The sequence below is a fragment of the Protomyctophum bolini genome (assembly GCF_963924005.1).
Source record: "Protomyctophum bolini genome assembly, chromosome: 12".
NCBI classification, from domain to species: Eukaryota; Metazoa; Chordata; class Actinopteri; order Myctophiformes; family Myctophidae; genus Protomyctophum; species Protomyctophum bolini.
In genome coordinates this window covers 33,889,699-33,903,205 of record NC_137873.1, presented here as the reverse complement: position 1 = coordinate 33,903,205, position 13,507 = coordinate 33,889,699, and the positions used below count along the sequence as shown (strand labels likewise).

Sequence of the window (13,507 nt, the reverse complement as noted above, 5' to 3'; positions counted from 1 at the left end):
TGTCCTTTGCATTGTAAATCGTCCTCTCTACGGTGGGTGGATGGGGAGGTGTTGGGGAGAGGTGGAACCGAATTGTGGGAGAAAAACAAGGGGTTGTACCAGCACTGTAAAAGTGCCTACAATGTCCCTGCTTACCCTTTGAATAAAAATGTATGAGTTAAAATAAAATCCTCTCTACACTTATTTGGGAGAATTTGAATAATGATAATTTTGTACTGTACAGTATATCCATCTACATATTTGCACACTCCCCTTGAATACAGATTCCTTGTTTGGAAAAGCAATGGGTAGAACGCTCCCAAAAACAATTAGTATCAGATTTGCCTGTCTGCTTCCTGATTGGTTAGTCACTGCGACCAGGTTTTTTTCCGACCAGTAACAAAGCTTCTAGGAACATCTTTGAATTTAGATTGCGGCCCCTAGATGTGTCACAGAGACTAAATTATTTTTGGGAGCGTTCTACCCGTTGCTGGCTGTCTGAATACCAAAGAAATAAAAAGGTCATTAATATTTTGACATGTCAAAATATTAATTACCTTTTTATTTTTAAGCAATAATATCATTATTGCTGACAGCAGCTTTAACTGGGTTCTGTTTTTCCCCCCCGTTTCAAGAACGTTGCAAAGGTTATGAATTAAGATGCTCCATACGTCCCACGTATTCACAGATACAGCACAGCATACTCTGCTGGATCAGTGTGGCATGCTGCCTGGCACACAGCCCAACCCCTCATGAACACATTTCTGACTGAGTCAATGTAAATCATAATGCAGTGCAGAGTACAGAGTGCAGCAGTGCCTCAGCTTCACCTACTCCATCAAGATGTCATACTATGTCACCAGAGTGTACAGTACATGCTCAAACTGCTCCTATCATATAAACTGTCTTTGAAGACGGGGGTAACAGTATGTTGGACCACATCTTCCTACTGCCAACTGAACAGGCCTCATAAGCCTACAGTTCAGAGTCGGACCCACAAAGAGGAAAATATTTTAAGCCCAATTAAACATTTGTCATACAACTGTGGTATGCACTCTTAATGCCCCCCGCCGGCGGGGGCAGCGGCTGTCCACCTCTGAACAGCACTCAGCGGGTCAATGGAGACCCAACTGCTCTCCGGTTCCAACTCCCCCTGGACCCCCCTGGGGTTTAAGAGGTTAAAGGAATCCATTAAGAACTGAGGCAGATTCTACAAATGTCTTCTAAATCCTAACAGATTCCATTTCCATATGTATTTGGCATTATGCAATAGCCGACCCCATTTCAACATTTCGTGCTGCACTGTTGCCTGCTAATGAGAGAGAGAGAGAGAGAGAGAGAGAGAGAGAGAGAGAGGAGAGGGGAGTTGCACCACTCAGTTCACACGGGTGTGATTATTTTAATATCAAAAGCATGAAATAATGGCTAAAATCTAAAGTGACACAGATGCTTTCCCGGTTTCAATGGGTTACGCATTAGAAAGCATGGCCGTACTTATCGGCAGCAACTTCCATCAGCTTGCTGGAAAAGAAAAGTATTTTCAACTGAGGAAAATGAGCTGGAAATGTATCATTTGTTTCACAAGTCCAATGACTTGAATGCAAACATGCAGGCTAAATGTATGTTTTCATCTTATAAAATATGCTACATAAACTTGCCAAACCCTCAACCAAAGCTAAAACCATACAGTTATTTGATCCGTTTTAAGGATTGTGGAGTCAGTCACTGCTTGGCCATTTGTATAGGATTCCTCCAGGTTTAATTATGTGGGAACTGGGGAAGGAAATTTGCACTTTACAAAGTGGCGAGAGAAAATAGAGAAATTAACATGGTGAAAACCAGGCTCATTAATGGCCCTGTGACACAAGCTTCTACATTAATCTACTAGTGACTCACAGTCACAGAGAGTGAATATTCAAATATAAACTATTTTGCATATACCTATACTGTATATATCATTATTGTAAGAAATAAGTGATACATTCAGAGTGGTACTAATAATCTCTAGTCTGACTGATGAAAAGGGCACTCCAATCTAAAGAGAGCTTTTCCTAGTGCCGCTGCCTCACTTAAATCACCCTAATAACAATGGCAGTGACACAGCCTGATCAAATTCAAGTTTGTCAAAGGGTCCAAGAAGCTCTTCTGGTTGTGCATGTAAGACCGCAAGAAGTTACAACATTTGGATAGCCTACATGAGATGAAAAGTTATATTTCAGAGCTATAGAGACAACAAAGGAATTGTGTTTTCTTAAAATGTTCATATTCTGCCTTCATCTCAATTGATTTAAACCTTAAAAAATGGTTTGCGAGAACATTAGAACAAACACCTCTTCAGCTTGCCTTCTACTTGGAAGTGTGTTCATTTGATTTGGGGAAGAAATGTGGCGCAGCAAACATCAGCTCATTAAGCATTCACTGGCTTTAACAGCAAGCTGTCTAGTTGCAGAATCTATTCAGTTACATGAACCAGTCAGTCCAAGCGATTTCCCCTGTCTTCTTTGTGCAGCGTCCACTGGTTCTAATGCATACCAGTTTTAGGTCAACGCGCCAGGTGAGTGTCATACAGTAGTATTAACATTTTATATATATATTTATATTACTACTACAGTACGGCACACAACTGTTTAACGAGCAGTACATGGCATGCTCAAGTTACTGTGTAGGGTGGGAGATCTTTATCCTAAATCCTTGATCTTTCCATTTTAATTTACTTACTGCCTCGACGTGCGTTTTAATTTCACACTGCGTAAAACATAATGATCATATACTAATGTGCTGCGGGATACATTTCCTCTTGTCATTTGGAGTAAGCCTAATTCATTATGAGCACATGCTAAAAAGTGGAGATAGTGATAACTCACCATGAAAGAGACTCTTCCATCTCTAATTGACTGACTTTACACGAGTCAGCGCTTTGGATAAGGCACTTGATATGCACACGACAACAAAACACACTGCTGTGTTGCGATTACTGATTTATTAAAAATTGCTCTCATACATAACGCATGTATTAACAGAAGCTTCAATGAATAATTAAAGACTTAAAACCATATATACTAAATTGATCGGGGGCCCCACGGGGATCAATCCGTGGCCCGATGCTTTTTTTTCTCTCTAAACCAAATTGCCTTCGACGAAAATAGCCGATCGGCTATTTTCGAACAGTGGGACAGAGCCATCATACAGAAGTGACCTAATCAAGGGCACATGTGAAAAACAACCACAACGCTCTGATGAGACAAGGGCCCTTCCTTCCCACCAAAGACAGATGGACCCGAGGACGATTCTACAAATGCCTCCTAAATCCTGACAGTTTTCTGAAAAACCCCATGTTTCTATGTCAGTCGTTCTCAAACTATTTCATGTCAAGGACGCCCAAAAATTTATGTATTTGGCCGCCGCCGACCCCCCCCCCCCCCCCCCCCCCCCCAGTTACATGAACTGACTGGTTCATGTAACTGAATAGATTCTGCAACTAGACAGCTTGCTGTTAAAGCCAGTGAATGCTTAATGAGCTGATGTTTGCTGCGCCACATTTTTTCCCCAAATCAAATGAACAAAGGTTCCCTGTGAAAGACTATATATATATATATATATATTCAAAGATTTGCAACACTTTTTCACTATGACCTTGTAGATCTGCTATTTCTCAATAGCTAAAGCATACCATAATGCTTAAAACACCAAAAGGGGTTCACCAGAATGGGTATAAGGCAGGTATGGTTGCTGCAAAAACATATATACTGATAAACTCCAACTTCTCCATGTTTCAATAGAGATGCTCTCCATTGCCAAGCTGGAACAAATTCGTCATGGACCGAATACACAAGCTATAAGTTCCAAAAAAAAGCCATTCCTTGCAGTACTTGACAATAGTTGAGTATATGTTCTGTAAATCTATCTGGCTGCTATGGTGCAACCATCTTTCACTATTGGACTCATAACTATCCCTGCTCTCTGATGGCCATCTTACCAATATGTCCCCTTGTTTATGTTTTGTGCGCGCGAGAGAGAGAGAGAGAGAGAGAGAGAGAGAGAGAGAGAGAGAGAGAGAGAGAGTGTGTGTGTCTCTTCTTGTACAGTATGTAGTGTTACGCTTACTTTTCTGTCATTTGATGTCTTGCACTGTTGTGTCTTGTATTTGACAAAAAACAACCACAACATACTCCAGAAAACCTGAGAACATCAACAAGGTATGCAGGTTCTGACATGTTGACTTCTTGCCTTCCTTCCTTCATTTGGAAAGCAAGCATGTCTTGAGATACCTTTGAGCTACGTATTAGACTCATGTCATTGACCTGCTGTATACTCAAGGCTCAATAGAAACTCTTGACTCTCACAACATGTGACGGGAAGCAACAACTGAAGCAACAACTGTTTAAGTTCATAACTAATCTGACAGTGAAAGGCAACTTACACACTTTTAAAAACATAAAAGTTCCATACAACACAAGATAAAACTTTAGATACACTACTACAGTGTACAAAAACTGCTAATAAACCAGACTCGTATCACACCATCTTGTGGTAATCCGCCAACATTTTGCCAACGGCTGATTCGCCAGGCTACAAAAACTGAGATTGCAGCAATAACCTTATGTGACTCCAATTCCAGTGGTAGCCTTTTGTGAGTCCTGGAAGCACTGGAGGTCTACATTGTAAAAGAACCACAATATTTTCTTTTGCCTGACTAAGAACAATGAGTGTATCCTACAGGTAGCCTATAGGTATTTGATTATCTATAATGCATAAACCACAAAAAGCATAATGGATCTGGCTACAGAATACGGATGGCACAGACTGCAGACTCTGACAAGGAATACATAATTATAGCAATAACAAGTATAGCATGTGGGCCGTGGCTCAGCGGTCCAGGCACCTTGGCCGGTAGTCCGAGTCTGGCATTGTGCCGCGGGTTCGACTCCCGATCCTGACAGCCTTTACTGCATGTCACTCCCTCATCTCTCTCCCCAATTTCCTGTCAGCCTACTGTCTGTCCCTCTATACAAAAAAATATAAAATAAAGGCGAAAGCCGCAAAAAACAAAAACAAGTATAGCATGTGAACGTACAGCATTAGCATAAAAGGCATGGCAGCACCCAGGTACTCACAGTGGTGAAGTTCACTGCATAGCATTCCTGTCCTCGGAAGGTGCACGCCAGAAGCATCTCGTTTATGTCGTGACCCGTCCGGTTGTAGAAGTCGGACATGTTAAACGACGCCGGCTTAAAGTTCTGGAAGTTGGCCTTCACCTTCAGCGCCGCCAGCACCTCCGGCTCGGCCAGATGCGGGTTCGCTATCTGGTAGTTGTTGTTGAGGAGGGCCAGCAGCTCGCCGACGTGATAGAGGTCATTCCGGGTGATCTGGGAGAAGCGGAACTCGTTGAGGTTGCAGAAGGTGACCGCCGGGAAGGTGAGGTTGGGCGCCGCCACCTCGTCCAGCTTGGTGACGTGGGGGTACTCGAAGTAGTACGACACGCGGTCCATGCACACCAGCAGCAACAGGCCCAGGGAGCCCAGGAAGGTGATCGACCAGAGGATCCGGCGGAACGTCATGTGCCCGTAGGCGAAGATGTGGCTCATGCCATGCAGCGTGGATATGTTGGCAAACGCCTGCAGGTTGGAGGGCCGGACGCTCTCGATGCTTTCCTCCGAGTCCCCCTTCATGGCTGCACAACAAAGTCCGCCGCCGCCGCCGCCGCCTCCCCCCCCCCACCCACCCACCCACCCACCCCCGCCTCACAAAAGAAAAATAACTTCTGGGTTTACAGACTTTTTGCTCGGCAACAGAATAGTATAATAGAGGCCAACCCGCCGGCGTCTGGGTCCGTCACAGCTGCTTCCGCTACTCCGGCACAGAGACGTCAGTCGTCCACAATAAAAACCCGCTATCATAAAACGCTTGTCAGAGTTTGGTCAATTTCCCTTTCGTTGCGATCCATCCTCCGGCGGTCGTCAGCTGTTCCTGTAGATCCAGCCCCCACCACCACCACCCCCTTTTATTATTTCCAAAGCTCTTCTCTCACACTGCCCGTTATGTCCAGGCTGTTCTTCTGTAGCAGAACCAAACACAATGACAGCTCTCCAGAAACACCCACTTCTATACTGAAAGGCAATGCCTCCTGAATCCAGAGTGGACAATGGAAAGAACAAATACAGAAAATAGAGAGAGATAGAGGAGAAAGAGAGAGAGAGAAAAAGAGAGAGTGTGTGTGGGTAGGGGGCTGCAATGGAAAGGCTAGCGTTTGGGGAGAGGGGCTATAAGCCTCAGCAGTCAATGGGACCCTTCCTCCTCCAATCGGGGTAGAATGCCTCTACATCGCTGTGATAATGGGATGCGGTGGATTTTGTGAATGGAAGTAATAAAGAAAGGAAATGGCTCACTGGTCCCTTCCGCGGTCACCTGCCTTTTTTTGTGTCCTCGTGCGTGTATTTATCCTCTTCTTGCTTCTTCCAGGGTCAAAATGATGAGGGGGTGGTGGTTGGGGTGGGGGTGTGGGTGGGAGGGAAGGAGGGAGGGAGGGGGGGGGGGGGGGTCACAGACCTCCGACCAACCCAACCCAGAGCAACCAGCGTTTGCAGGTTTTTTCCGCGGGGTCCCTGGCACTTCCTCGTCCGCGCTGGTTCCACAGTTAAAGAGGGGAGACCACCTCTTGATGCTTTATGGCCACCCCCTGCAATCAATCCACTGATGCTTCGCCTAGAAAGACCTCCAGTTTCACTCTGTGTATGTTGTCTACATGCAGCTTTATACTCTGCCGTCTGGAGCCTGTCAGGCTCATTCGCAAGCTCGCCTCCTCTCTCTCTCTCTCTCTCTCTCTCTCTCCCTCTCTCTATCACAACGCTACCCACCCCTCTCTCTCTCTCTCTCTCTCTCTCCCTCCCTCGCTCTCCCCCTTGCTCTTTAGTAGTCCGAATACATCCCACTGCCGAATGGCTGCTTGGCTGTGCGTGTGTGCGACTGTGCGTGCGTGTGTTTGTGTGTGCGTCTTTGTGTCTGTGCTCACCAGGGGTAGGGGGGGGGGATGTCGTCTCTCAATCTGGACACCACCTTCTTCAAACACGCTCCGGCAGTCACTGTCATCATTTTGCGCTCTCGTACCGTCTGCAAGAATGCCACAGGTTGGATGTTTATTCCCTTGACGAGCATCACCGAATATACAACTGAATGTGATCACATGTAACATAACAACCAGGCTCACGGGCATCAACCTGAACACGCTTTCTTTCTTTGTCTCCTTCTTTCTTTGTTCACCGAATCAAATGAACAAAGCAAACAAAGAAATTACACTGATTTTATGGATCAATTGATTTCCACGCATTGATTTCATTGATCGCTACATAAAAAGGCCATGAATAAAAATACCTGTTCTAGGGAAGCATCTTTACAATTCACTTATTTCTGCTTTAATGTAATATTGGTAGTCAAAACCCAATGTCATGTCTCTCTTTTTCTTTTCATTGTGTGTGAGAAATGGCCTTGGTTTTGCAATTGGGGTTAAAGGTTCATCACACCCTTCCGAAAAACCTTTTCATTTCCTTTTCATTTCTCTTAGGAGTAAATGTGATCATCACCCATTGGCTACCCTGGGAAGCTTCATTATCATAACAATGAATTACTGAGGATAGATAAATCAATGAGTCAAGCCTAACCAAGCACAGTGAACACACTGTAGTAACCGTTACCCACAAAACAGTGACATGTTATTGAGATTAAAAAATGTAATGTAAAAAGAAAAAAAGATACCATTTCATCCATCAACTTCAGAGAGATAAAGCAATGTTGCCACCATAGAAATGCAATTTGAAAAAATGCTCAGCGAAGGGAAGGCCAACACCATGACTGAAGTGATATAGCACTGTGATGTTACATGGATCACAATGCCTTTTCCTGACAAGCAGTGTTGAGACTTATCTTCCAGAAGCATTTTTGAGGAATTGCAATTTTTGTACTACAAGACAGCAAGCGCTTACTTGCTACCAGCCACCAACAGACAATAGTATGCAATAGTAATGCAAATATAAAAATCACACCTGTGTGAACTGAGTGGTGCAACCCCCCCCCCCCCCCCCCCCAAATGTACAGAAATAATGTACAGTATTTGCAGTCATGACCAATATTGGTTAATGTTCTAAAAAGCACACTAGGAGGATGGATGTGGTTTGGCCCATGGGTGAGACCTTGGCTAGGATTTGATGCGTTTCTCTGCTAATAGACATCAGATGTTATTATTTTTACAACAATAGGACGGGCTACTGTAACATGTGTTACACTATGTGTTACACAATGTCACATACTTAACTTTTACTAAAGGAATCGCCTCATTAATTTTTCCAATTACTGCAAGACAAGTCTCTAGTCCTCAGGGTGCATTCTGCGAAAAGAGATTAAGCAAAACTAATAGGCACATAAATAAATAAAATAAGCACACACATGGACCATTATTAAAACTAGGGATGCACTGATTAGGTGATTAGATATTATTATTAGATATTTAAAATAACATTTTGGTCATAGGAGTGGGAGATATAATATAATATAAAAAAGAATATAATATCACGATTCTTTTTTCGCAATATATCACAATCCACGGTATCACGAATTTGGGAATGAATCAAGTAAATCTTCATTATAAAACATCTCTTCCCAATCTGAAGCTTGGTAGGCTGAAGATGACCAACACAATTGATTAAATTGATGAAAACGGATAAACATGCACTTACTGAAATCAGTCAATTTATTAGCCGATATGCCGATCAGTCAACAAGGCAAATATTGTCTTTGATTGATTGAAGTATGTATTAACATTTTGCATGCTGAAAATAGCAGATCTACAAGCTCACAACGCGTCACGCTGCGATGCGTTGATCTTGTATTTCGGCTGTTTTCAGCAAGTGTAACAACAGCCATTACAACGGCAACAAGGCCCGCCGAAATACATTTTAGTCGACTAAATCAATTGTAGATTTAGTCGACTAAAATCTTATGATATTCAGTCGACTAAAACTAGACCAACACTAAAGCATTCCAGGTGACTAAAATGTGACTAAAACTAAATGAAAACTATTCAAGAGACTAATGACTAAAACTAAAATAGAAATTTGCTGGCAAAAACAACACTGCTATATCTATATGGGCTACCACAGAGGACAATCTACCGGATGTAGAAGACATTTGTAGAATCTTATCTCAGGTCTGAATGGGTTAAGTTTGGACACGTGTAGTCACACACCAGGATGGTTTTCCTCCGGTACTACTAGTATTAGTATTAGTATCAGCATCAGTATTTAAATAAACACGTTGTGTTGTAGTAGATAAACGGCACCGTGGCAACTACATAGTCTTCCTTAAAGGACCACTTCACCACTTTTCAACCTATCTTCATATAATAGGTCCTCACTAATAATCATGATAAAATGGCACGATTTTTATCTACTCAGTCTGTGTCTCATCATAGTAGGGCTGTAGGCAATTCAGAAACCGTCTTCCAGTGACATCATCATTAGGCAGATCTTGTTTTAAACAAGATTTCTTTACAAAAATGTTTAGATTGTCATTATCGTGAGAACGATGGCTTCCATTTCCGCATTGCAACTTTTCAGGACTAGAAAGCCTGCAGTTTATATTAGCTTGTATTCCCCATCGATGATGTCACTGGAGGACGGTTTCTGAACTGCCCACAGCCCCTCCTATGAGAGCTATTGAAAAATAGCAGATCTACAAGCTCATAGCGCGCCACCGAGTGGCGCGCTATGAGCTTGTAAGGCTGCTATTTTTGAAAAATCGAAGAACGACTGACATTTTTTTAAATCTGATCTCAGGTCAGAATGGGTTAATCAGACCAGTGTGTGTGTGTCCAGTGGAAACCTCATATGAATCTGATCTCAGGTCAGAATGGGTTAAGTACTCACGCTGCAGCATGGCGGAGGTGGTGTAGTAGTTGAACGGGACCTTGGCGACTACGTAGTCTTCCTTCAGCTTGGCCACGTAGTCACACACCAGGATGGTCTTCCCCACGCCGGCGTTCCCGACCACCATGACAGGCTTCCTGCGGTGGAGCAGCAGGTCCAGGAAGTACGTCAGACACAGCGTCTCCGGAGTGTGGACCAGCAGCGTCTATGGAAGAAGATATTAACAATATGTAAAGTGTCCCTTGAAGAAATGCACTCCTCTATGTCAAATTGTTTCTTTAATGACAAAGATGAAGAAGCCCTGCAGTAGGCCTACAAACAAACAACAATAGAAAATCATTGACTAAAATAAGTAGGCGAATTCTGACATGAAAATGCATAAAAGCAATCAAGTATTCACATAAGAGTGTATAGAAAATAAAGTAACAAAAACTACACCAGAGTTCCATAGATAAAACATAACATAAATAAACTTACATTTAATTAATTTATTAACAGTTTGCAGAATTACAGTACATTTCAAGAACAAACTCAATACAAAGACTGTTAACTGTGAGTGGACGACCCAATTAAGCATTACACTTGTTTACAAGAGGGTCCGGTCCACCTTGTTATGTGACGTTATTCAGGCATAGGCCACTAACATCCAAAGTGCTAATGTACAAGCAGCCATGCATTCTTTGGCAGATTGCATAAAGGAAGTGCTGGACTTTTTGATGGTAATTGGTTTTCAAGTGTATGGTGATTTGTCTCTTTGTGTGAAAATAGAAATATTCAGCATACAGTTGCCTTGTCCATCTTCTTCATTATAATGAGGGTTGCATTTTTAACGGGAATAAAACAGAGCATTGGAATATTTAACACAATGCAATTGTTTTTTTTTACCTGAGCTGCATGAATAAAACATATGCCCACTGCCGATGAAATTTAATGCACAGAGGAAGAGCTGAAAAAGGAGTGACAATGTCGGATATGTCACAATTTGTCCACCAGGAGGTGCTGAAAAATCCCAAACAAATTGTGCAATTATTATGCACACCTAAAGTTGCCTTGTGTCTTCACGTTTTCTGTGTGTGTGTGTGTGTGTGTGTGAGTGAGTGAGAGTGAGTGAGAGAGAGTGAGAGAGTGAGTGAGTGAGTGAGTGAGTGAGTGAGTGAGTGAGTGAGTGAGTGAGTGAGAGAGTGAGAGAGTGAGTGAGTGAGTGAGAGAGATTCTGCCTTCTCCCTGAAGCCGACCCGTGTTATATATTCTCCGACTATGCTTGTCACAATGACTAAGCCAGGTAGATCTATCCATATTCCATATATGGTTGGTTCTACCACATCTATCTGATATCAGCACTAGGTCAGCTCGGGCCAAATATAGGGATTGTCATACTAGACATGTCATATGTTTTACTTTTTATTTAGCGAATGCAAAGTCCTTAAGCCAAGCGGTTGCCTCCTGGTCTGCTGTATGGAGGGTGATTAATCCTCCTTCCAGTCTTTGGAGAGGACAAACTTCTATGATGTGCTCCATAGTTTGCTCCTCACCACACGCACACAGTGGGCTTGGGCTACGGGCTATGTCGTCCAACAATTTCCTAGTCGGATATCCCCATATATGGGGACTGAATATCCAATGAGCAACTACTCAGATCCAACAACATGACTGGAAGCGTGAGTCTTCGTTACAAATACCAATCGGTATTGCGTTTTTTATATAATTTTAATCGTTGATTAGTCACCTTTCCCACAAGGTATAGATTGTAAGGATCGGGCGTTCATGAAATGAGCAACACACTTGTGTGAAGTGAGGGGCGCCCACTGTATTTATATCAGCCGCATGACATCTTACGTCGTCATTTAGTGCCCGAAACAAACATTGTTAATATATCCTCAAAGTCCATAGACTTGGCTGACAAACGATTTACGACATAAGTGCTCAGTCTGAACAAACATTACAAATCCTAGACTTGGAGACTTGGCTGCCATATGATTTAATCTTCAAAAGCCATGCATAGGAGGGGCTAGCACCCCTCAAAAACTGCACAAACAAACATAAAATAAATGTACAGTTTAAACATGGGAAGCCAAATAAGACAGACAAGAATTTCGAAATAAATCCTTAGTATGCTTTTCTCCTTATTTGTTTTCATTACCCCATCTTGGACAAGAAAAATAAATAGACAGCCTTGGGTACGCTTAGGAGGACACTTTTCTAGTTAAGATTTGGTGTTAGCTACCAAGTCTTTTAATGTAGTCATTGTTGAGTAATGAGTTGAATGCATCAGCAGCCGCAATTCCTTGCATACACATTGGGCGGGAACTCCTGTGTGTTTTAAACATTATGTTATACTTTAGCTATTGAAAAATAGCAGATCTACAAGCTTATAGCATGGATCTGCCATTTTAGAAAAATCGTGAAAATGTGGTGCAAATCTTTGAATATGCGTATTCTTTCAGAACTAACGTTTTTAACTCAAATCTTTGCTTCTGGGGGGCTGGTCCCTGGAACTACATATTTTCAGTGGCCAAATACAGATAATTCTGGGGGTCCTTCACATGAAAATTTTAAAATGTTTGAGAACGACTGACATAGAAACATGCAGGGTTTTTCTGAAAACTGTCTAGAATCTTCTGTTACGCATCTAAATGGGTAACAGCAGGAGCACTGCCTAATGATAATACACCTGCCAACAATGGTAAAAAAAATGGATGAACTGCAGAATGCTGTAACGTAAATATTCAAGCCGTAAATATTCAATCCCTGAGCCACTGCTGCGTTTATGTACAACATAAACTGCCAGTGTGTATGAACCTTTATACTATTGGGGCTAAAAATGAATAATGAACCATGAATAGGGGTCATGAAGTCAGCAAAACAGGATTCCTCCTGTGATTTGTGCATATGAAATGTTTTCTTATAAATAAACATTCTGGCCTGAGGGTGGCAGTGGCACTAAAAGCAAGGTCAACAGGTTAAAGTTCATCCTCCGGGAGTATGAATGTACTCAGTACGTATGTTATGGCAATCCACCCATTACATTTTGAGATATCTTCTGTGTTTTTGTCCCAATAGTGGGGTTTAAAGGCTGAGGGGTCCCCAAAATCAGCAGGGTTTATCTTCTGCAGAACAAATGTGCCCAGTCAGTCTCCTGCAAATAACCCCATTAGATTATGACGTTATCTTGTGTGCAGCTGATATTTTGGCTTGAGGGTGGTGCTAGAGGAAAGGTCATGGGGTCACTGTAGCCTGGAAACCAGACGACTCCGCCAGTGGAAAAAATTTAAAAAAAAAAGAAGGGGGGTGGAATGAAAAGAAAATAGCCCTCAGTGATATTAGTCTGGGCACGCCAGGCTAATTAAGCAGAAAATTACATGGCAATCCATATATTTTCAAGATATAAAAAATGTTTTGTTTATCTTATACCGCTTTTTTTTTAAATGGAGAATTTACATTACATGTGGACGAACACACACACACACACACACACGCACACACGATAAGACGACAAGAGCGCCCCTCACTTCACACGGGTGTGATTTTTATATTATGTTTTTGTGCCCTCATATATAATGACCATACATATTTGCATTCCGTTGTTGTCCTTTGTGTTGTTGAGCAGTGCCTAA

The 13,507-nt window shown here is 42.4% G+C and overlaps 1 protein-coding gene across 1 annotated transcript in view; it reads right to left on the bottom strand.

The window, feature by feature from the left end:
• asic1c (acid-sensing (proton-gated) ion channel 1c) overlaps positions 1-5,648 on the bottom strand; it is a gene marked incomplete at its 5' end in the record, with an annotated part of 109,620 nt that extends 103,972 nt beyond the window's left edge. The window contains one exon of the mRNA XM_080778035.1: positions 5,094-5,648. Within this exon, the coding sequence (XP_080634161.1) occupies positions 5,094-5,648 (555 nt within the window). The remainder of the gene's footprint in view (positions 1-5,093) is intronic.
• Between the last annotated feature and the right edge of the window lie 7,859 nt (positions 5,649-13,507).